Source organism: Phycodurus eques, chromosome 13, assembly GCF_024500275.1.
Source record: "Phycodurus eques isolate BA_2022a chromosome 13, UOR_Pequ_1.1, whole genome shotgun sequence".
Taxonomy (NCBI): Eukaryota; Metazoa; Chordata; class Actinopteri; order Syngnathiformes; family Syngnathidae; genus Phycodurus; species Phycodurus eques.
Window position 1 is genome coordinate 23,061,630 of NC_084537.1, and position 23,918 is coordinate 23,085,547.

At 42.5% G+C, this 23,918-nt stretch overlaps 2 protein-coding genes across 8 annotated transcripts in view; one reads left to right on the forward strand and one right to left on the reverse strand.

Annotated features, from left to right (window-relative positions):
- The window catches only part of LOC133411181 (phosphatase and actin regulator 1-like), a 45,086-nt gene extending 29,061 nt beyond the window's left edge, over positions 1-16,025 (reverse strand). For 3 of the 5 annotated variants that reach the window (XM_061693194.1, XM_061693193.1, XM_061693198.1), the window contains exon 1: positions 9-387. In XM_061693194.1, the coding sequence (XP_061549178.1) occupies positions 9-306 (298 nt within the window). In that variant the 5' untranslated portion in view covers positions 307-387. Of the gene's footprint in view, positions 1-8; positions 388-3,865; positions 3,937-15,853 lie in introns of those variants that run through there. The other 2 variants (XM_061693195.1, XM_061693196.1) reach the window with 2 other exon arrangements.
- A 714-nt stretch (positions 16,026-16,739) lies between these two features.
- LOC133411189 (NAD-dependent protein deacylase sirtuin-5, mitochondrial-like) lies at positions 16,740-23,263 on the forward strand. 3 transcript variants are annotated; one of them, XM_061693211.1, is made up of 9 exons: positions 16,740-16,869; positions 17,763-17,867; positions 18,858-18,991; positions 19,173-19,398; positions 19,577-19,664; positions 19,750-19,803; positions 20,944-21,067; positions 22,020-22,135; positions 22,250-23,263. In XM_061693211.1, the coding sequence occupies exons 1-9, from the start codon at positions 16,779-16,781 to the stop codon at positions 22,320-22,322; spliced, it is 1,011 nt and encodes a 336-aa protein (XP_061549195.1). In that variant the 5' UTR covers positions 16,740-16,778; the 3' UTR covers positions 22,323-23,263. The 3 variants fall into 3 exon arrangements, with proteins under 3 accessions (XP_061549195.1, XP_061549198.1, XP_061549196.1); XM_061693214.1 differs by lacking the exon at positions 16,740-16,869 and adding an exon at positions 16,978-16,989; XM_061693212.1 differs by lacking the exon at positions 16,740-16,869 and adding an exon at positions 17,028-17,301.
- Positions 23,264-23,918: the final 655 nt, after the last annotated feature.

The following is a 23,918-nucleotide window of genomic DNA, read 5'->3' on the forward strand; positions in this document are numbered from 1 at the left end:
TCACTCACCGTCCTGCGTGTCGTTTCCGCGGCTGCAGTTGCTGCAAATGTGCTTGATTTCCTTGCCGATGTGGCAGTGGATGGCGAAGGGCGTGTTGTTGTTGTTGTTGTAGTGCGCGTCGACGGCGCGCTGGCCCTTCTTGCCACCGCCCAGGGACATGATTTTAGCCAGGCTGAACGCGTTCTTCTTGGGCTTCTCCGGGGCCGGCGGGGCGGGCGCCGCGCTGTGCCGGGCGAGCCACCAGGCGCCGCCGTGCATGGCGGCGGGCGCGGGCTCCGCGCTCGGGTAGTGCCCCGTCTTGAACATTTCTCCCCAGTCGTGCTGAGTGAGTGATCGCGGAGCGAAAAGAGCGATTTGAGATCCGCCGCAGTCTGCGCTCGTCTCCAGTGTGGCTAATCCACCATCGGGGAGCGGAGCAGCGCGCCTCGCTGATTGGCTGCGCCGTGCGCGCCTCTGATAGGCAAGCAGCGGGAGGAGAGTTGGTTATGATTGGTCACGTGACGAGCGTCACGCGCGCACGCACACACACATATCGCCTAATTAAAAAAGAAAAAAAAAAAAGATACCTTGTGACTTATAATCATGCGATAATTTAAAAAGCGCTTAAAACTCATTCACTGCCAGCCTTCCCAGTTAACATGGATATTTGACTTCTAAAGCCGTCAATGGCAGTGAATGTGTACAAGTACTGAAAGAATTAAGAACGTTTTCTTTTTTCAACAAGATGGCGGCACAGCACTTATAGCGGAGGGAGGGAATCATAAAACACCAACACCATGCATGCAGATTGTACACAATCAGGAATACATGTTACATCAACGGCGGTAATCATTTATCCATTTTCAATGCCGCGTATTCCGTTCAGGGTGGCGGGGTGCTGGAGCCTGTCCCGGTCGTGTTCGGGCAAAAGGTGGATACACCCAGAATTTATGACTTTGTTTTTTGTTTTTGTTTTTTGTATTATTTATTTAGTACTGCGATTATACTCATTCATCCAGGTGATTTCAGCGACGGAATGTAAGCGACACAGTTCACACAGGTTTCACCTATCAAGGCTACTACTAACGGAGTCTTAACAATCCAGAAGTTTTTGGGGAAAAAAATATTCACTATTAATTTAAAAAAAAAACGAAAAAAAAAATACATTGGCCCAGATTAGCACCAAACTGATCTTTGTCAGATATAAACCCTGATAAAGATGTCAAATGTCCTTTGCACTGAATCCAGCCCAGTTTTCAATCGCTGTGTTCTATGAGGAACTGGCCCACATGTGAGATACTGACCCAGTTCTACCACAGCTACACACATCTGACCCACATCACCACAAATACATTTTATTTTCATATTCGTTAAAATAATAATAATAATAATAGAACAAAAGTGATCTTGTCCCACATATTTTTGTAACACAAATCATATTCACATTCAATACTATTATGTTCCAACAACCAAAACGGCTACCTTTGGCGAGGAGTCCATGCGCCACATACACACAGTATAATGCAGCAATTCCCAACTAAGGCTTAGTACACACCAAAGATTTTTTCAAATCTCAAAAGATTTGTTATCTGTGATGTGGGGTGTGATGTCGGCGCGCTGAAGGAAGGTTGGCCTCTTGGCTCAAGCAATGACGGGTCTGTGTGTGAGTGTCTGGGCGTGAGCTGTGGCTGACAGCAGCTGCTGCATCAGTGTACTCATTGAGTTATGAGTTGTGCTATACCGTTCTCCTGGTGCTCAATAAATGGCTGAAAAGTGCATCGGAAACTGTGGCTCTCATTTCCTACATACGAGGGCATTACAGATTTCCACAATACATAAATAGAAACGGTCCAGAAATAAATCTGTGATGGAGTGGGACCAACAGTAGGTTGCCGTGGTACTGTATTTTAGTGTACTAAAATAAAGTAAATCTGATAAAGTGATACTATCGCCAAGTGGTGTTTTATAGGTATTGCTATTTTTTGACTAGCAGAATCTGAGCAATAGGGATCATCCACAATTAACCACCAACTATAAAGCTACAGAGCCACTGACACTGCAATGCCTCGTTTATTTATGAATAGCGAAAGAACCAACAGACAGGAAGGTAATGCGGGCAGAGGGACAGACAAGCGCCAGAGAAACGGCGTGGGGAGCTTGATCAGCACTTCAAATAGCTCAAGCTCAAATGAGAGGCACATTAAATTTTCCCTATAAGCGTTGGTGTTACTTTATCAGCAGTTTGCGCAATTGTGGGTCATTGATAACGCCGGTATCAAACGTTGGGAAAGATCACACGCTGATCACGTTTCCAGCAAACAGTACAAAATCATCACGATAAACCCAAACTGAGGACAAGTTGCCCAAAATCAGCTGGTCTGGCCTCCAGCTCACCCGTAACCCAGATGAGGACAAGCGCTATAGAAAATGGGTGACTCTTGAGCTGAAAGACTTCAAGTGACACAGGCAGCACAAGTGCATTTAAGTCTGACATTTTTTTTCACCCCAACTGGTTTGAACTGGCTTCCATTGTTGTGGCGGAGGTTTTAGTCAGGGAGAAAAAAAAAATAAAGTTGACTGAGCAGCCTGTCAGTGCAAATCTGCTCTTCCTTCTGTCTGCATCGCTGTGTCCCAACCCATCTGTCATTCTCACCCTGCCTCCATCCACACTACTCGCTCATGTGCAACAATGTTGACACGATGTAGCGACAATGTACAGGTACATCTCGATACATTGGAATGGTGTCAAAAGTTTAATTTAGTTAGGTAGTTCAAGTCAAACAGTAAAACTCATAGAAATATACATGTATAGCGGCCACAACTCACGCCCAGGCACTAACTTGAGTTAGTGTTAAAAGCCAAAAGGGCCCTTTTCTCTTTCATCTCTGCTGACGTCATAACCACCAATCACCAGGCCCACACTTTACAGATATTAACAGTTTTGTTTGTTCTTTCACCATTCTATGCAGTACCCCAAAAAAATCTCTCTCTTGAATAAAAGAGCAAAAATCAGGCAGTGGTACTTTATCATTAGAGTTGCCACTCACGCCATAAAGTAGCCTCTACAATGCTGCCACCTAGCAGGCAAAAGTGGTAACTTCATCAAACACGTCCAAATACATTCTTGAGGCCCACTGAAAACGTTTCCATTCCATTCCTACTATTTAAGAAATGTAAATGAAATTGTTTGTATTTTTTTTATGTCAATTTCTGTTTTCCGGTAAGTTCACAGACAATGACAGTTGCCCTTGAATATAGAGTTTCCTTGCATAATCACGGTGACGTCACACCTATCATAGATAGAAAAAAAAGTATGACAAGTCCTACAAATCGAACCGCTCGACTGGATAAAGTGTTGCAAATATTTGTAAATCAGTGTTGCTTTGTCAAAAAGATATCTACAATTTGCCTGACAGGTCATGTAATTCCAGTTACAGTTACAAATATCCATGCCATTCCGCCTTGTTAAAGATGGATTTAAGATATCTGAAAAGGGGACATACTGTACGTAGATATCTTCAATTGAGGTTAATTAAAGAGCTCTTGAACTGGAATTATGACGAGTCGGGAAACTCAAATTGCAAAACACATTGAGCGATATCTGCAACAACATAACCAGTCGAGCTGTTAAATGTTAAGAAAGAAGGCTTGCCATAGCGTTTTTCAATACAGACATCAGACAATACAGACATCTATATCAAATCATCTGTCGTTTCGATTAGTCACAATTACTTTACAGATAATGTGAATAAAAACGAAACCAAATCATCAAAATTGCCATTACTACTAGTCAGAAAGACCTTGTTGATATCCACAATATTAATTCCGGATAGTTAACATAGTTTTTAAATGTTGAATCAGAATTGTCATAGTCAAGCAAGTTTACCTTTTAAATGTGGAATCCGTTTGCTATATCTACGTCCAAATACATTCACGATGTCCATTGTGTGATTGTTTCCTTTCCGGTGTCAGTGCATGTATAATAATAATTTTTAAAAAAAGGTAAAAAATGTGTGCGGCAATCAAACGTAAACAGTTCTCTTTAAAGCGTCCATGCGTGATTACGTCACTGCAACGTTCAAACGTCAGACGTTTTCCCACGGTTGCCATTTGCCACTGTCAGATAGCTGAACACATTCGCCCGTGACGGCTATTATATGGGACGTTTACAGCTCCATGTGAAGTTATTTCGACAGATAAGTGTTTATCTATGTTATAACATAGATTAAAAAGTCGTCTGTTCTTCGAACTGTGGCATTGCGTTAGCTTGTAATGTAGCATTGATTTAAAACACTATTGAAATGGGCGCGCTGTACGTTAATTTAAAATATATTTTTTAAAAGGGGATTCTGTCTTTTAAACCCACCGACTATCCTGTAAATTGACAGATATTTAATTCGGTGTTAAGTGTTTATATTCATTTCTAGCAGCATAAAAACAAGGTGGGTGACTTGCCTGCTGCTCCTGCAGAAATATCTCCACAACACCAGAGAGCAGTGGTGCTCCGTGGACCCTTTTTACTCTATGCACATTGCATTGAAATTGATATAGCAATGGCAACGCATGCATTCATCTGTGAATAAAAACAGATGGGATACAATGATGACTGATTAGTAGGATGTAGTAGGCAATATGAACTTTAAAAAAAGCTCATATTGCCTACTATACGTTTATTGAAAAACATCATTTGAAAGGTACAGGGCACTCACCAGCCACATGAAGTGGGGGGATACTCATGCCAATAACCAGATCGAAATTGAGTATTTTGCTCCCTTCCGATCAAAATAAGCAAAGGCCCGGTTATTGTGATTGATTATCCTTTGGTGTGGGGTGCAATAATTCAACGACATAACTTTATTTATAGAACTCTTTAAAAACAACTGCAGCTGTACAGTACACGCTGTAACGTAGCCTAAGATGGAACATAAAACACGATAAATATAATGACAAGAATAATATAAATAATTATTTTCTCATTAAAGTATGCACGAAGAGCTCCCTCCACATTGGAATTTGGAATCCAGGAGGTCCAGAGTTGTATTCCCCATTGTTGCACAGCGCAGTCTACATGTTGCGTTAAGCTGATTGTAAATGAGAAAGAGGAACATGATTGAAATCTCCACTGATCAATGACCACTACGACGGCGTGCATGACGTCACTTGCGGCGCCGCGATGACTGCAAGTTGAAGTTTGAACATAAACAACTGCGGCTGCCGAACAGCCATGCATGTGTTCGTAGGGCGAGTGGCACAAATACAGAAGGAATGGTTATAAATAAATAGTGTAAATAGTGCAAAACGGTTTAGCACAACTCCAAACGAACATTAAAATCATATCAATCGAATCATATTAAAGCAATAATAAGAGTGATTTTTTTTCCCCTCCCCAAACTGCTTGAAAATGGTCGGGCCGACAATTGTCAACGTTAAACCTGTTCAACATTTACGATTGCAAATCCTTATTTGTGTGGTTAACACAGAGTTCGGCCCAAGAAGACTCCCAATTGTTTGTGTTGTGAAACGGAACAATAGCCAAACACAGTAGAGTACAAACGCACACTGATTTTAAACATCTTAACTTATTTTAAAAATTAGGCCGATTATCGGTATGTGGCGTACAATCAAATGATCCCATACTAGAGCCGCAGCAACCATTTTGCTTTGCAATTTCTTGTTCTACACTGTAAACATTGTTCCACTATGTACTGTATATTCACATTTGACATTTTGGAGGGAAACTTATTATTATGCAATTTCAATGATTGTGTTTTTTTTTTAGTCAGTTGTTTTACTGTAGCGATAACACCGAAGGACTGCCGAGTGGTGCAATGCAGCTTCGACTGAACTGACTTGGAGTGGCTGTTGAAGGGACTCTTACTCAGCAGAAACGCAACAACGTGGTGCAAAGTGAGAGCGGCACTGGGGCCGGCAACAATAAATAAATGCCACTCAATATTTAGCACACTCAATTAAGGGATGCCCTTCTTCTATCAGATGATTTCTGTTGTGAATATAAAGACCGCCAGACTGATTACAATGACACTGCTTACTTTGATTTATGTGCAGAAAATGGCGGGGGTGTCGAAACTTTAATTATCTGGCAGCTATGGTTAATCAAGAGGTGTGCTGTCCTATTAAGACTTTAAAAATACACACCTCCGTCACGTAGATGCCTCCCTTTTCCCATCAGGGAAAAAAACTGGTAGCGAATGTAATTACCGCTACGGTTCATACCATTAACTGCTGATCCCATTGCCTGGTCTTGCTAACCAAACCAGCGGCACATAAACTGTCGCTCAGATGAATTGAAGTAACACGCGTAAACAAGTTCCCTGCTCAGTAAACTCACATTACGTTAATGTCGTGACAGTGTCTCAACCTCATTTCAGGACTGTTCACACAATACATATACACTAAATACATTAAAGAGCGAACTGCCGATTCCATTGGCGCGTCTTTGCTAACCAAAACAACAGTATCCACAGAGGCATGTCAACATTCTCTGAGATGATTTAATGTGTGGAAGTTTTACCACATGTTGTGAACAAGTTCCTTGTTCCATAAGATCACAATCATTCATTCATCTTCCGTTCCGCTTATCCTCACTTGGGCCGCGGGCGTGCTGGAGCCTATCCCAGCTATCTTCGGGTGAAAGGCGGGGTACACCCTGAACTGGTCGCCAGCCAATCGCAGGGCACATTCAAAGAACCAACCATTTTCACTCACATTCACACCTACGGGCAAGTTAGAGTCTTCAATCAACCGACCACGCATGTTTTTGGGTTGTGGGAGGAAACCGGAGTGCCCGGAGGAAACCCACCCAGGCGCGGGGAGAACATGCAAACTCCACACAGGCGGGGGCCGGGATTTGAACCCCGGTCCTCAGAACTGTGAGGCCTCCATAAGATCACATGATCTTAAAAATATTTTAAAAGGTGTAAGTGTAAAGTGAATTCAGAGCATTGTTTCTACAACCCCAATTCCAATGAAGTTGGGACGTTGTGTTAAACATAAATAAAAACAGAATACAATGATTTGCAAGTCATGTTCAACACACCACAAAGACAAGATATTTAACGTTCAAACTGACCAACTTGATTGTGTTTAGCAAATAATCACGAACTTCGAATTTTATGGCTGCAACACGTTCCAAAAAAGCTGGGACAGGATCATGTTTAGCACTGTGTTACATCACCTTTTCTTTTAACAACATTCAATAAACGTTTGGGAACTGAGGACACTAATTGTTGAAGCTTCAGCTGTTCAAAAGGCCGGGGTCTCCGTTGTCATATTTTACGCTTAATAATTCGCCACACATTTTCAATGGGAGACAGGTCTTCTTGTACGTTGAGGAACATTGTCCTTAAACTGTTGGACTATTTTCTCCCGCACTTGTTCACAACGAGGTGAACCTCGCCCCATCTTTGCTTGTGAATGACTGAGCAATTTCTACCCAATCGTGGCACCCACCTGTTCCCAATGAGCCTGTTCACCTGTGGGATGTTCCAAGCAGGTGTTTGATGAGCATTCCTCAACTTTCTCACTCTTTTTCGCCACCTGTCCCAGCTTTTGTGGAACATGTTTGCAGCCATCAAATTCCAAGTTAATGATTATTTACTAAAAACAATAACGTTTATGAGTTTGAACATTAAATATCTTGCCTTTGTAGTGTATTCATTTAAATATAGGTTGAACATGATTTGCAAATCATTGTATTCTGCTTTTATTGATGTTTAACACAATGTCCCAACTCCATTGGAATTGGGGTTGTAAATATGCTTCACATGTTTGAAGATAATTGCTGAAAATGTGCAGAAACCGAGAACTACATACTACTCAATTGTGGGGGTATAGCGTTGAATTGTTATCCACCATTTTGGTTTTCCATATTTTGATTGTTTGTGTGTGGTAATTGTGCAACAAATGGCCCGTGGGCCAGACTTTGGCCACCCAATGAATGAATCATTGTCAAATGGAATCAGTATTCTCCCGGTCCTCGGCTGCTTCAGTAGTGCATTGGCTGTCTTGCCTCGCCGTGCCCAAAGAGCCGACACACCGACTATAAATATGAGCCATAAGCACGTTGTCATGCGGCTTTCTTTCACAACACACACACACACACACACACAAAGAAAAAAAGTTATTTCTCAGCTGGCTTGTGGGAAGCACGTCACAGCCAGGACCTTTCCATTTCCTGTCAAGTGTGCCACACAAGAGCCATCCAATGAGACTGTAAGGAGCACACAGTTCCATTATTATTGAAACCTTCTTTCTTTTCTCCGGGCAGTCTCGGATATTGCATTACTATTTTGACTCATAATTTTGTCCAGACTTATGTTTTATTCAGCCTAAGACGGCCCGTGTGCAGCCAAGCGGGGAAGATAACGTCTATTTTTGAAGATGGAAGACTTAACACTGTCTGGACTGTCAGATGGTGCGAGTGTTTGGGTGTTAACCACTCTTGGCACCCTTTACCACCACTCTTCTGCTCTATACACGTCAAACTGCTTGGCTAACTGACGTTAGCTTCCCTCTCTCACAATCACCTTTAAAGATTATGCATATTTATATATATATATTTTGACACAAACAGTTCCATAACATGTCTGTGACATGGAGCAAGCAAGCAAGCGAGTCTTGTTTATCAGACGCGAATGCCGTTAGCTAAAGCTAATCTGCGAGTCCAACAAAACTCAATGCAGCTATGCTTACCTTGTGCGAAGCCATCAATGGCTAAGTTAACAGCCCCCAAACACACACACACACACACACATTTTTCATCACCGCATTAAAGTCCTAACCTTTTCCAAACACAAATACCCCCTTCCACCACGCCTGCAAGTTAGCGCAACATTTGAGTATGTGCCGATTATCAGGAGCAAACGCGAGTACTTAGCTAACCCTGCAGCCCTGCTTATCTTTTGGCTTTGAGATGCTATGATTGATAGCATTCCGGCTGTCACATGATGCTAATTAGCCCCACTAGGAAGTAACAGTGGGGCAAAAGTGCAGAATGGCTCACTCACAGACATATTTTCAGATATAGACATACAGCATGATTGACTTTGTCGTTTTCATTTTACGCTCCTGAGACGCAATTATTTACTACAATCACACAATAAAAAGGCAGTTTTCCATTATATATCCCGATGAACTGCATTTTTTCCGCTCATGTTTTGTTTTTGTTCCCCCCACCAGATTGTACATGCAAACCTGTACAAATCATCTGTCTTGATAGAAAGGCTTAGCGTGTGTGCCCAGCTGGCTCTGCTGCAGAAATGTGTCCCATCCCACCATGCATCTGGAGAATATTGATTGGACTCTTTGGGACAGCTTGCCGCACACACAGCACAAATCGCAGCACAAAAGGTGCACTTTTCGCTCCTTGTGGCTGCAGCACACAGTCTGCTTTCATTTGTAAATGCAGGTACTGACTATGCAGTATAGGGACATATTCATTTATACGCCTGGCCATCATACATTAGTGGAGAGTATGTTAAAGGATTTGAGATATTAACATATGCAATCCAGTGCGTGTGCAGTAATTGGTATTCCTGGTGTTTTTGTGCATATAAAATAATCCACTTTTCAACATTTTCACATGATTTCTCGCATCTCCAGGCAGAGAACTGCTATATTAAATGGTGTGAAAAATGAAAAGCGAAGGAATGAACAAAGCTTTACTCCAAAAGGTAACTGCTCGTTTTATGAGCCTGTTTCAAACTTTAAATAATTATATAGATAGTAGAATAGAGCTTTATTTTACCTGTCAAAGGAACACTGAAAACTCGTTGGGCATCTCCCATTTTGCAGCATTGAGGTAAGCAAAGAAGTAGACATTTAAACACACAGTTACCAGAAGACACTTATTTACGAGCACATTATGGCTTGAGTTGTCTGTACAGTAGTTGTAAAATGTGGAATAGGCAAATTAAAGCACCATATCACGGGACATTTCAGTTTTTATATAGACTGCTCTTCAAAAGTGTTGTCACAGTTTGTCCAATTCCCTTCTTGTTGATGCAGACTGAAACATTCGGGTTTGACATCAAGAGGATCTTTTTGTCCATTGGAACATATGACTGACCTATTAAAAGGACTCTTCTAACAATAAATAGTGGGAATGTTTACGCTCAACGTCATGTTTTGTTTTGTTTTTCTCCTGTGGAGACGACAATTATGCTAGTTGGAGGCGTATCCAACATACAAACCATAGAGCTGTCTATGAATGGAAAAAGATGCAAAGCTAAGGGGAGACAGTTCTCAGTTTTAGATTTAGGTTTTGCCCGTCAAGACTACATTCGTACTAGTTAGAGGTGTAAAAAGTGAAAACCAGAGATCTGTCTGTCGATGTAAAACAAGCCACTGTAAAGCTAATGGAAGACTGATGCTCAGGTGTTTTTTGTTTTTTTTTAGGTTTTGCCTGTGAAGACTACATTTACACTAGTTAGATCTGCAACCATGAACAGGAAGTCAGGAGAAATCCGACACACTAAGGAAATCTCCTCCAAAACCGGCAGTCATTTTCCTTTCCATTAGAAACTTGGGGCTATGGGTTTACGACACTGAAACTGTTATCCAAAAGTGAAACATCCCTCAAATAAATTCAGAAAAAATGAAAGTCTTTAGATGCCTCATTAACCTTCGCAGAATTGCATAGTGCCTTAAAAAGGAATAGCTCCAGGCTCAGACGGATTCTCAGCTGAGTTTATGAAACATTTCTGGTGTATGCTAACACTGTTATTTTGACAGAGATAAAATGTAAATCAGAATCAGAATCAGAATCATCTTTATTTGCCAAGTATGTCCAAAACACACAAGGAATTTGTCTCCGGTAGTTGGAGCCGCTCTAGTACAACAAACAGTCAATTTACAGAACACTTTGGGGACATAAAGACATTGACAAAAAACAATTGTGCAAAAAGATGCAGAGTCCTCTAGCACTTAGAGCAGTTCGAACGACTAATATTGCAATAGTCCGGTGCAATGACCATTGTGCAAAGGGCGCTGACACTTCAAGGAGTGTATGCGGTTTAAAGTGACGAGTATCTGGGACAATGTTGGTTGTGCAAATGTTACAGATACTCCTCAATCAGTGTGCAAATGGAGAAGATGCTACTCTGGCATGAGTGGCCAGTATATGCAAATAGTGCAACATGGCGAGACAACTACAGTGAGTGCACGAGTAATACGTAATTGGCCCCACAGAAATGTGGCAACGAACTCAAGTCAAAAAATTTCCAGCTTGTTGTAATGGAATTATAGGTTAGGTGTTTAAGAAGTTGATCGCAAGAGGGAAGAAGCTGTTGGAATGTCTACTAGTTCTAGTTTGCGTTGATCGGTAGCGCCTACCTGAGGGAAGGAGCTGGAAGAGCTGGTGACCGGGGTGCAGACGGTCCGAGAGGATTTTGCACGCCCTTGTCTTAGTTCTGGCAGCGTGCAAGTCCTCAATGGTGGGTAGGGGGGTACCGACAATCCTTTCAGCAGTTTCGATTGTCCGTTGCAGTCGGAGTTTGTCCTTTTTTGTAGCAGCACCAAACCAGACTGTGATGGAAGAACACAGGACCGATTCAATGACCGCTGTGTAGAACTGTCTCAGCAGCTCCGGTGGCAGGCCGTGCTTTCTCATAAGCCGCAGGAAGTACATCCTCTGCTGGGCCTGGAGTTGATGTTGATCGCCCACTTCAGGTCCTGAGAGATTGTAATTCCCAGGAACTTGAAGGTCTCGACGGTTGACACAAGGCAGCTGGACAACGTGAGGGGCAGCTGTGGCGAAGGATGCCTCCTGAAGTCCACGATCATCTCTACCGTCTTGAGCGTGTTCAGCTCCAGGTTGTGTCGGCCGCACCACAGCTCCAGCCGCTCCGCTTCCTGTCGATATGCAGACTCGTCACCGTCCTTGATGAGGCCGATGACAGTGGTGTCATCTGCAAACTTCAGGAGCTTGACAGTCGGGTTCGCTGAGGTGCAGTCGTTCGTGTAGAGAGAGAAGAGCAGCGGAGAGAGGACACAACCTTGGGGCGCCCCAGTGCTGATGCTGCGTGTGGATGAGGTGGCCTCCCCCAGCCTGACCTGCTGTGTCCTGCCCGTCAGAAAGCTGTAAATCCACTGGCAGATGGCAGGTGAGACGCTGAGCTGGAGAAGCTTGGTTGAAAGGAGTTCAGGGATGATGGTGTTGAACGCTGATCTGAAGTCCACGAACAGGATCCTCGCGTAGGTCCCTGCACTGTCGAGGTGTTCTAGGATGAAGTGCAGTCCCATGTTGACTGCATCATCCGCAGACCTGTTCGCTTGGTAGGCAAACTGCAGGGGGTCCAGCAGGGGACCTGTGACACTCTTGAGGTGCTCCAGCACGAGACGTTCAAAGGACTTCATGACCACAGATGTCAAAGCGACAGGCCTGTAGTCATTCAGACCAGAGATTGCAGGTTTCTTGGGGACTGGAATGATGGTGGAGCGTTTGAAACAGGATGGAACTTCGCATATTTCCAAAGATCTGTTAAAGATCTGAGGGCAGACTGGAGCGAGCTGGTCCGCGCAGACTTTGAGGCAGGATGGGGACACATGGTCCGGTCCTGCCGCTTTGTTAATCTTCTGTTGTTTGAAGATGCGTCTCACATCCTGTTCATGGATGGTTAACGCAGAAGTCAGAGGTGCGGTTGTGGTCGCGGGTGCTGCCGGGTGGGTGTGTGGAGTGAAACTGTCCTTTTCAAATCTGCAATAGAAGGTATTCAAGTTGTTGGCTAGTGTGCTATTGTTCTCAGCTTGGGGGGATCGTCACTTGTAATTAGTCAGCGATTGGAATGCACGCCAGACTGTTTTTGAGTCGTTCGCGCTAAACTGTTTTTCCAACTTTGCTGCATAGATCCTCTTTGCAATGTTAATTTCTTTAGTAAGCTGGTTTCTAGCTCGATTATACAGGGCCCTGTCCCCGCTCTGATATGCATCTTCCTTAGCTTGGCGAAGCTGCTTAAGTTTAGCAGCGAACCACGGCTTGTTGTTGTTGAATGTCCGAAATGATTTTGTTGGTACACAAACCTCTTCACAGAAACTGATATAGGATGTGACAGTGTCCGTATATTCATCCAGGCTGCCAGCTGAATTTTCAAAGACACTCCAGTCTGTGCAGTCTAAACAGCTTTGAAGTTCCATCTTGGCTTCATTGGTCCACTTTTTGACTGTTTTCACTGTTGGCTTCGCACATTTAAGTTCTTGCTTGTACGTCGGTATTAAGTGAATTAAGCAGTGATCAGACGAGCCCGGGGCTGCACGAGGTATAGCACGGTATGCGTTTTTTACCGTCGTGTAGCAGTGGTCTAAAGTATTATTTTCCCTGGTAGGACAGTCGATGTGCTGCTTGTATTTAGGGAGTTCGTGGTTTAGTTTAGCTTTGTTAAAGTCCCCGGGAATAATGAGGGGTGAGTCCGGGTGTTTTTTTTCAATTTCGTTGACTTGTTCGGCGAGCGTTAGCAATGCGGCGTTCGTGTTAGCTTGCGGTGTAATATAGACTCCAGCCAGTATAAACGATGCAAACTCACGTGGCGAGTAAAATGGTTTACAGTTCAAAAACAGCGACTCCAGATGCGGGCTACAGTGTGTGCTGAGCACCGTGACGTCCGTACACCATTTTTCGTTTATATGGAGGCATATCCCGCCGCCCTTCGTTTTCCCCGATGATTCCATGTCGCGGTCCGCTCGATGAATGTTGAAGCCGGGAAGCGTGACGGCGCCATCGGGTACAGCGTCGCAAAGCCAGGTCTCCGTGAAGCACATGGCCGCGGAACGTCCGAAGTCTTTACTGGTCTTTAACAGAAGATGAAGCTCGTCCATTTTGTCGGGTAGGGAGCGTACATTCGCGAGGTGGATCGACGGGAACGCCAATCTGTGTCCTCTCTTCCGGAGTTTCACCGGAATGCCGGCTCGTTTTCCTCTGTGGCGCCGCTTCCGCATCCATGCGCCGAAAACCGCGGACGCCGCTCCGGTGAGTAACTCGGGGAAAAAACTGAGCGGATTTTCGAAAGTTGGTGACAGAAAGTCCGGAGTAGCCTCCTTGATGGTTAGCAGGTCTCCTCTTGTGTAAGTGAGTCGTGTAAGGTCTCCAAAGACGGACGAAAAACACAAAAACAAAGACAATACTAAAGAGCGCGTTACCGAGGCGACCACACTGGTAGGCGCCATCTTGGATATATGAGAGCTAAGACCTAATTTGAAGCCGTATGAACGCAGCCGGGATAAAATTACTACAGAAACCAGTCAAAGACCGCATTCACCCACCCGTTACTTGTAGTTATATATTTAGATTGTTCAACTGTTGTTCTGCTGTGGTGTGTACTGATTTTCTCGATTCACATATTTGTTGGAGTTGAATCACAACTTTGTATTAAATATAAAACAAACTGTTTGTGTTTAGCTGTAGCATTTTAGCTAAGAGATAAAGGATAAAGATGAATCGAGATTCCATGTGAATGTATGTTTTGATGCTATGGATGAAAACATGGATACTAACTAAAATCCGAAGACCTCCCCCAAGGCTGATCTATTTCAATTCAGATCAGCGGCAAAATGTGATCCACATATGCCTGAATTTTGTCTAATTCTGACAAGCTCTTTTGCGTCTTGTTTTGCTGATGAAAAAAATCGTCACACATAGCTCATCCAAAAGCCACAACCTTGCCCACAAGCTTTTTGGTTTCCTTGGCGATAAGCAAGCTAAATTCTGCTCTACTTCTTCAGGTGGAAGTGAGTCAACAGTGCTGTTGTACACGTCGCCCCCGTAGCGTCCGCACGTTCTACCGGTTTGTTGTAGAGTAGAGAGAGATAACAAATGCACAATGTTACCGACAACAAGCTGCTCACAATAGGAGACGTGAGCCCGCTGGCAGGCCATTAATGCTTATCGAAAAAACAACACGTGTGCACCAAACACAGATGAGCACTTTACAAAAAATATATATATTTTTTTTTTTACATACACAGACTGGCTCATATTGCACACATACATAATAATAGCAACCATGTTTTGGACCTCAAGTGTCCTCCTTTATGCCTCCCCCTTGTAAATCAAAATTATTCATTCATCTGTTTGTATTCCTCCTGAAATTGACCATTATTACTCATTACAAAGTTTATTTACACAACCGCAGATGGGGGTGGCGTCCATGGAATTTGTATTTGATGGTTATAATCTCATCTATCTAATCTAATCTAATCTAATCATGAATGGGTGTGACTCGAACGTCCTGCTTTGTATTTTGCATTGATGCACCAGAGGCAGCAATGTGGCATATGACATCATCCTGGTCTTAACACATGACAGCCCAATATGGATGTGGCATGTACAACAACACAGCTCAAACTGTGCACCCCCGCCCCCAAATAAATAAATAAAGAAATAAATAAAATAAAAGTCACGTCACTATAGCAACGGGATGCGAGTTGCCTTGTAAAAGGTGATGGAGACCTATAAATAATAAAAGTGGATTGCGGGTTGCTTGGTCAAAAACAAGAAGCAGAATTATTGTTTTGTTTTTTTGTGCGTTTGACCACCACCAGCAGCAGCAGCAGCAGCAGCAGCAGCAGCAGCAGCAGCACCACAGCATGGGGCAACTCCAGGACACGTTGACGCCTCTTCCCCTTACGTAATGCACTGGTAGTAATTAGCAAGCATTCAAAACGCAGCTATTCACTTTAACATTTGCAGTATGAGTCCACAAAGTTGCGTAACATCTCAGGTCCCATCCGCCGCTGGGTGGACGGACGCGGCCCAAATGTAGGAGTAATAAATCAGATACTGTATGTGGTATTATTTACGGTTCGACATAATCATGTAAAAAAAACAAATAAATAAAAAAAAAAAAAAAAGAGACGATCCTACCTGTACGCAGGTTGAAGGAGAAGCGGGCTTCGACCAGATAGGGGGTGTCGCTCCTGGAGCGCAATCTGCGGAGCAGTCGGCTGTCAGTGCCGTCCGGAGTGGTCGCCATCAACCCGGGCCAGGGTCCGCCGGTGACTGCTGGCCGACTGGGGCGCGCTCGACCACCACCGCAGCGGCCACGCCGGGAGGAAGATATCGATGAAGAGGAGCAAGAGGAGGAAGAGGCGGAAGAGAAAACAGAGAGAGAGAGCCAGCGAGAGAGAGAGAGAGAATTCATTCACATTGTGCAGCAGCAGGAGCATCATACAGACCATAATAGTCATACTACTGTCCTGCATTTATATAATATAGTCATTCAAGGAGAAATATCACCATTGTTTAGTCATTAATAAAATATTTAACACAGTGGACACAATCCAAAATTGCTTGCATGTTTGTTTGTTTGTTTTTTTGTATGCAGTCCAAATGCATCTCAATCTGTGATTAAAAAAAAAAAATCCTTATAGTCTGATTTCTCGATAGCGTTAAATTTGTGGTTTTAATTAGCTGCCAGCTATATCATCAAAATGACAAAAAAATACAATACGATCATAAAATATTTCACACCGTTTTATATGATTTCTCTCAAGAGTATTTTCGAAAATAAAACATTTCAAAAAGGTTGATTGGAACCGTTCATGAATAAAAAAAATTCCAAATAAAAAAAAATATTCACAACTATCTGAGATAGTTTCCCTCTTGTTATACTGCAAAAACTATTCTAAATAAACAAATAATACAATAATAATAATATTATAAACAATGTGTTTGACGTCAGCAGGCTTGTAAATGAAGCAACGTGAATGAAGTGCAATTGTAATGCTCCCCAAGAGAGGGCGCTCGCTCCTCCCTTGCAACATTTTAAAGCGGACTCCACGACACTTAGATGAGATTACGACTGTGTCGAGCAAAATTAAAAGCGATCCAGCCCCGTCGCCTGCCAAATTTGAAGGTGCCAAATAACTACAAAAATAGAGGTAAGTGCGTCGCGAACACATTAGCAATGAAAGCTCTTTTTGTGTTGACTGCACGTTTTTAACGCGGGCTTTACGACACTCTGGTAAAATTTACGACTTTGTGTGGCTGTGGCGAGAAAGGTAAACAATTAAAGCCCTTCCCGTCGTCGCGTGCACGTTTGAAGGCACCAAAGAGCTACAAAATACAAATAAGTGTGTCGTGATACATTAGCAAATAAAGCTATTTTAGTTTCACATTCTGGCTAAACAATTGTGTAAAACAACGCCTTTTAAAAAGTTTCTTTTGAACGCGACACGACGAGCCTTACGTTAACATCTCGCGAGGTTTCAACAGTAAGCAAACAAACGACCAAAATCTCTTTTTGTCCATGTTTGTTTTCGCTTTTGACAGTCGACGCAACACCACCACTCAAACGAGTAATTCCAAAGACAGTAAGTGTAAACTGCACGTTATTGAGTGTAGTCAGTTTTATGACTCCAGAGTTGATGTGACAAGCCTATTTGTTTAATCTCGTAAAACCTGTTCGAACACAATTTTGGGGAAGTTTGCTTTTAATGCTCTCAGGACCCACCCATAAAGTAACTCAGTGGTTATAGGAAAGACTAAACCGGTGTTCTATTTATAAAAAAAAAAAAAAAAAAACAACAACAACAAAGAAGCATCTTATTTTAATAAATTACACACAAAAAGACTGCAGGTTAGTGCGCCCTTCAGATTGCATTAATGCAGCTATTTTTAAACAATATGTAATGGAGGAAATGTTTCTAATGCGTGCCTTGTTGAGTCTATTTCAATAACAAGAGTATACCACATTTCTGTTGACGTGAACTTGCAACAACCATACATCATTGCACAATTAGTTTATTTTTTTCTCTCTTAACCTCTGTTTCAGTGACAATGCTGCTTCAACATCGAGCTATTGTGTCACTCGGCCTCCGGATGTTTTCCACTCATGCGACCGGAGGACCTTTGGCGGACGCGACAAGTTCCAGCTCAGGTAGCATTGATATGAATCAACTTCTATATGCAGTATCGAAGTAATTATTTAATCATTCACTGCCAGTTTCCCAGTTAACATGGATATTTGACTTCTAAAGCCGTCAATGGCAGTGAATGTGTTTTAAGGTGATATTGGATTAATCGAATTGCATAAAAGAAAATAAAAAAACACGTACTTGATCCCCTACAACTCTGCCAGAATTGTAGCGCCCACAGATTGCCTGGTGCCTTTGTGGCACACAGCTTTGCACAATCACCACATTATCAATATAGCCTGATCTCAACCGGTCACGTGTGTAAAGCCAGCCGGACACTGAACGACACGTAAGCCAAGGGTCAGTTGCCATTACTGTAATTTGTTTACGACTGTCCACATTCATCTAGTTCAGCCGCGTCACTCGGTATGCAGTTGGCTTTAGGCGCATCTGTTCTTGGAATCAACTTTATCTTTTTTTTTTTTCTTTTTTTTTTTTTAACCTTCCAATCGCTACATCGCCACTGGCAAGATCGAGGAGTCAAAAGATGTCAAGGACAAGCTGGTAAACCTACAGGTTAGAACTGATATCAAAACCATCAGGAAAAGGCTTGGTGAGAAAGTGACAACTGTTCGTGCCTTTATTCCAAAGTACAGTACCAACTACTAACTTATGATTTGCTTGGGGATCAAATACTTACTCCACTCAAAAAAATGGCACAATTTTCGATAGCTTTTATGTTTTTGGGCACTTTGTTACTGATATTGTCAGTTACCATAATCAATAAACTAAAAAAAAAGTGACTGCTGTCTTTGTAACTATGCGGACTTACAAATTCAGATGAAATAATTATTTCCTCCACTGTATGTAGGCTTAATGATTGCATCTTTTAGATAAAAGTATTGTCATTCCGGAGGCTAATTTAGTGGTACTAAAATATCATCCTACAACTGCAATTCTTCATAAAATACTGCATCATATATTCAATTTTGGAATCATTTTCTGGTTTCCAGACATGTCAGAATTCCGAAAGGCCTTTTCCAAAGCCAAGCACATAGCAATCATCACCGGGGCCGGTGTGAGCGCTGAGAGCGGCGTGCCGACATTCCGGGGCGAACATGAAAAATGGAGGAAATGGCAATCACAAGTGCGTGTTTTTGTTTTTCTGACAAATGTATCTTTGCAACTTTTTTAGATTTGACGACAGCCACGAAAGTGAGAATGGTTGTTTGTTCCATATTTAATGGTATTTATGTTGCGCCTCCTCTTAATTTCCTTTGAGGAAAAGTTGATGTAAAACACTGTAATCTATCCTTTGGATTTGATAGGACCTAGCTTCACCAGAGGCTTTTTCCCGCTACCCGTCACGTGTCTGGGAGTTCTACCATCACAGGCGAGAGGTGGCGCTGAGCAAGAAGCCCAACGCAGCGCACGTGGCCATTGCGGAGTGCGAGGCCCGACTGAAAAAGCAGCGCCGCGAAGTGGTGGTCATCACGCAGTGCATCGACGACCTTCACCAACAGGCCGGCTCCAAACACGTGCTCAGGATTCACGGTGGGCGAGCGGCCACGTTGGACTGAAAAGTCAAATTCAAGTTGTTGTCATTGACAAAATGCAGGTCAAAGCTTCACATTTCAACCACAGTCGCCGTGTTCTCAGCAAAGCAGATCAATTGAGTGATCAGTAAGCAAGCGCTTCTTCCAAATGAGTGACCCGCTGTGTCTACCTGCAGGCAGCCTGACGGAGACACGTTGCCTGAGTTGTGGCGACGTGAACGTTAACAAGCGCAGCCCCATATGTGCGGCCCTCAAGAACAAGGGGTACAATACACCGCTTCACCTTATACCGCCGAACCTGATGTGCGTTTCGATTTCACATTTTCACCCCTTTCTTATTCTCGTGTAGGTCACCTGACCCTAATATGGCCGATGCTAACATTCCAGTGGATAGACTGCCAAGGTGAGACTACTGTCTTATTTGCCATTTACAAATCGAACATTTTATACTACATTTATTATAAAATATGTAGCTTTTTGTGTCCATTTGCAGGTACAAAAAGTACGTGGTTCTTCTTAATTTTAACATATTAACATTTTAACACATACAGTAGCCGAAACCCTTTTTTAAAACGCTGTTCTTGTATTGGCACAAATATTGTATTTTCCTAGCCTTCAATGAGAGTTGAAGCATTTTGGGTTCTCAACTCCCTACTTACTCAAGTTAAGCACTAGAGGGCAGCGATGCTCTAAGGCGGGTTTTACACGTTTACACAGGTCCAAAATCCCGATTCTGAGCTAATACATCTAACCTTTTTTTGGGCATTCAACATGTACAGTATATGTCAAGTGACACATATCTGATATGGCTGTTTTTACATTGACAAAACATATAATAACAAATAAATACTGGGCAGTGACAACACCGACGTGAACAATAATACACAAATAATAGAAATATTTGCATAGCATTTAGTTGGCCTGAGCAGAGACTTCCCGGCATTGATATAAATGAGGGCCACCTCCAGATTACGCCACCTGCCGCCATCTGCACGTATTTAGTTTATTTAATAATGGACACACCCCTAATGTTGCATAGTTACATAATTGCACCTATTGGTGTATGGAAGAGGCTCTATTCCGATATGAAGATATCCGAGTCCATGCATTTTTGTTCTCTTTACGCTGCCACGACGTATATCCCAATTGTGCCACTTGAGATCAAGAAAAATCAGAATCGTCACTTGGAGTCCTACAAAGTGTAAATGCAGCCTTAAAGACGCATGAGCAACGACTGAACAAATTGTCAGCAAACGTGCACTTCAGGGTTCCACTACAGAGTACACACCCCAAAAAAAGTTTATGTCGTATAACCGTAATATATTACACACTATATTAACAAAACTAATATTACATATTACACCACAGTCCAGCACAGAAGTGCTCTTTGCCAAGAAAAAAAAAAGATTTCTCAAGCTACATTATGCTCGAACGTTCCTGCCCTAATAAACTACAGTGTGTGCCACCCAATTTATAATTGGGCATTCGGGAGCTTCTATTTAACAAATGTAATCACCCAAAACTTTGCTGCGCTTTTCACTAGGTGTTCCGAAAGCGATTGCAACGGTCTGCTGAGGCCTAACGTGGTGTTTTTCGGGGAGACGCTGGACTCTCACCTCCTGACCAAGGTGGAAAAAGAGCTGGAAATCTGTGATCTTTGTCTGGTGGTAAGTAGTGTGCGTGTTATCTTCTCTAAAGCTTTTCGTCCCGAATCCTCTGATAGCGGCGTCTGATCTAGTAGACGCCAAGCACCAGGTGCGTCGTGCATCGAATAAAGGCTGCAGCTCACAGAGTCGCCTCCCTTTTCTCCCCGTAGGAAAAAAGACAGCCATTGTCACTAAGGTTGCTACTAAGTTTGAATTACTTTTACTATGACTGATAACACCAATGTGTCACGGTAGAAATTATTATCACGACACACATGTGCCATCCATAACGCTGAAGACAAATAAAAACAAAAAGAAAGTCTGGAGGTGCCGGCCTTTTTCAAATTTTTTATTATTATTGCACAGAAAATCAAGTTTTTATTACAGCCCTACTGGGTCAACCCGGTACTTTTGCAAATGATTGACAGACCATTCGCTCATGCTTCCTGAAATCACTAAACGATATCATTGGCTCTTCTTTTCCTGCGGTGCAAAGTTTTGAAATAATAATTCAAATTAAATCAGAGGCATTAGATTGGGCCAGAGAGGGATGATTTTTCAAAAGATCTCATTTGAATAATAAATACTACTTTCAGGTTATAGACAGTTTTAACATATATGCCAAAGTGTTTTTTTTTTTTTTTAACTGCAAACTTCTGCTTTAATAAAATCTATTTATTGTTTTTACATCTATATGTTTTTATATTTTACAGTACAGTGCTATTTTATGACGTTAAAAACGGAACCAAAATCTTTTGGTGTTTTTTAGGGGGCTGGAATAATTTTTCTTTTTTATTTGCAGGAAATATTTTTTGAAATGTATTGAATATTATTATAAAAATGCATTTGTACAAATAAAAACCTTTGCAGTTGAGTGCCCTAGCCCTCCATATGTGCAATAAGTACATGAATGTAAAACAGTGTTGTTATGTGGTTCAACGCTGTCTAATTGCTGGCTGTTGTTGTCCTCTAGGTGGGTACGTCATCAATTGTCTACCCGGCAGCCATGTTCGGCCCCCAGGTGGCATCCAGAGGCGTCCCGGTGGCGGAATTTAACCTTCGAGCAACACCTAAGTCCGAGTACTTCACGTAAGTCCAAAAAGTAGGAATCAAGCAAAATAACGTAAATGGCTGTAATTATGTGAGAGATGTTGGCCTGACGACATCCTTGTCATGGTTTTTTGTTTTGTTTGTTTGGCGCAGGTACCACTTCCAGGGTCCGTGTGGAACGACGCTACCTGCAGCCTTGGCACGGCACGAGTCCGAGGTTGTCTAAAAGCGGAGGACCACCGATGGCTTCGTCTACGGGGCAAAAGAAGGTTGTTGTCGCTGATGTTGTTTTCTATACCAAATGTTTGCCTTAAAAGCAGTTAAGATGGCCTGGGTGCATAGAATGTAGCTCTGCAGATCTGTTATTACTTGAATATACTGCTCGAAATGTGGAAATGGGATATGATGTAGCTATGCAGATTTATTGTTGATCAAGGAGAGCGAATGTTACACAAACTTGTTCCCATAGACGACATGTTCTGACTTCTTCTCCAATGTACTGTACAGTGGAACCTCCAATTTGCCCCCATCGGAAATAATGTAAAGTGATGTCATTCGTTCCAGACTCAAGATTGTCACCATTATCAAGCATTCTGTTGAGGCGATGTTTTACGTTGCCTTCCTAACTCTTAAGTTAAACCCTGAATAATAAAATTTAAACAAAGTGAAACTACTCACCTGACGGACACAAAGTGGAGAGGGATGTTTTTGGAGCGATGTGTTTTGTAGGTACTGATTGCTGCATTACTTTTGGGGGCACTGGGCTTTGGAGGTTCCACTGTACTAGTTGGGAATTTTGTAATCTGGTATGAGGCGGTGGGTAGAACGTTAACAAGGAGTTTTTGGTGTGAGAGGAGAACATTTCTTCCCTCACGGTGTTGATGCCGATGCCTTGACCAAATGTTTGCTTTAAACTTTACAGAGCAATATTAGCTCACGTTACAGACATTTATTCTCAGGCTCACTGACATTAGTGTGGCCAAATATCATTCGTGTTTCATTCAATGCATTCTTACTATTTGTAATAACAGGGTCGATGATTGCAAAATTGCTTGTTTACGTCTAAAACTAATGCACACTTTCTTATCATGTACAGTACTCAAATTATATTGATAGTCAATCAAAAATAAGCCAATTCAGGAAGTTATTAAATCATTTTAATATGCATTTGCTGGTCTTGCATTGTTCTTGTATTTGGTGTCTGACAAGTGGGGTACACAGCGATTATTTCTTTTTAAACAACTGATTTTTACAGACATCACACACACGGGAAGAAAGAACTTGTCGTGAGTGCGCTTCTCTCCAGGGTTTCCTAAACCTACTATAGTAATTTCTATTGGACCTTGAACTCAACACACAATAATTCAAGGACATTTTAATTTGGCACAGAACAGCTTTTTACTCAGACAATCGGCGACCCAATAACTTGCGACCCGTTTACTATTATTACGGTATTATTTTTTGATGTATAGTGCAGATTTATTTCAGGTCAGACAGCACCACTGCAAATGAACACTGACACGCGCTCCCCTCCCGCCCAAAAAAAACAAAAAAACAATGCCCTGTGGCAGCACTACTACTTATTGGTGCGACATGGATGGATCCACACCTACAGTACAATGTTTTGTGTGTGTGTGTGTGTGTGTGTGCGCACACGTATGTGCGAATATTGATTTTCCTGTTTCTGCGTGCGACTGATAATCACGTTACTGGCGAAATGTGTCAGGCCTGGTGGCAAGCTGCGAACCGAAACTGTTGACTTTTGTTCAGAGCTGCACACACAATTTGATCAGAGTTGTCATTTTTAGTCAAAATTAATGTT

Bases quoted from the DNA above. Each gene is read 5' to 3' on its own strand.
- LOC133411189 (XM_061693211.1), top strand. From the start codon at position 16,779: ATGAGATTACGACTGTGTCGAGCAAAATTAAAAGCGATCCAGCCCCGT. The intron at 17,868-18,857 runs GTAGCATTGATA...TCTGGTTTCCAG, and splicing joins CGCGACAAGTTCCAGCTCAG to ACATGTCAGAATTCCGAAAG. The intron at 22,136-22,249 runs GTAAGTCCAAAA...TGTTTGGCGCAG, and splicing joins CCTAAGTCCGAGTACTTCAC to GTACCACTTCCAGGGTCCGT.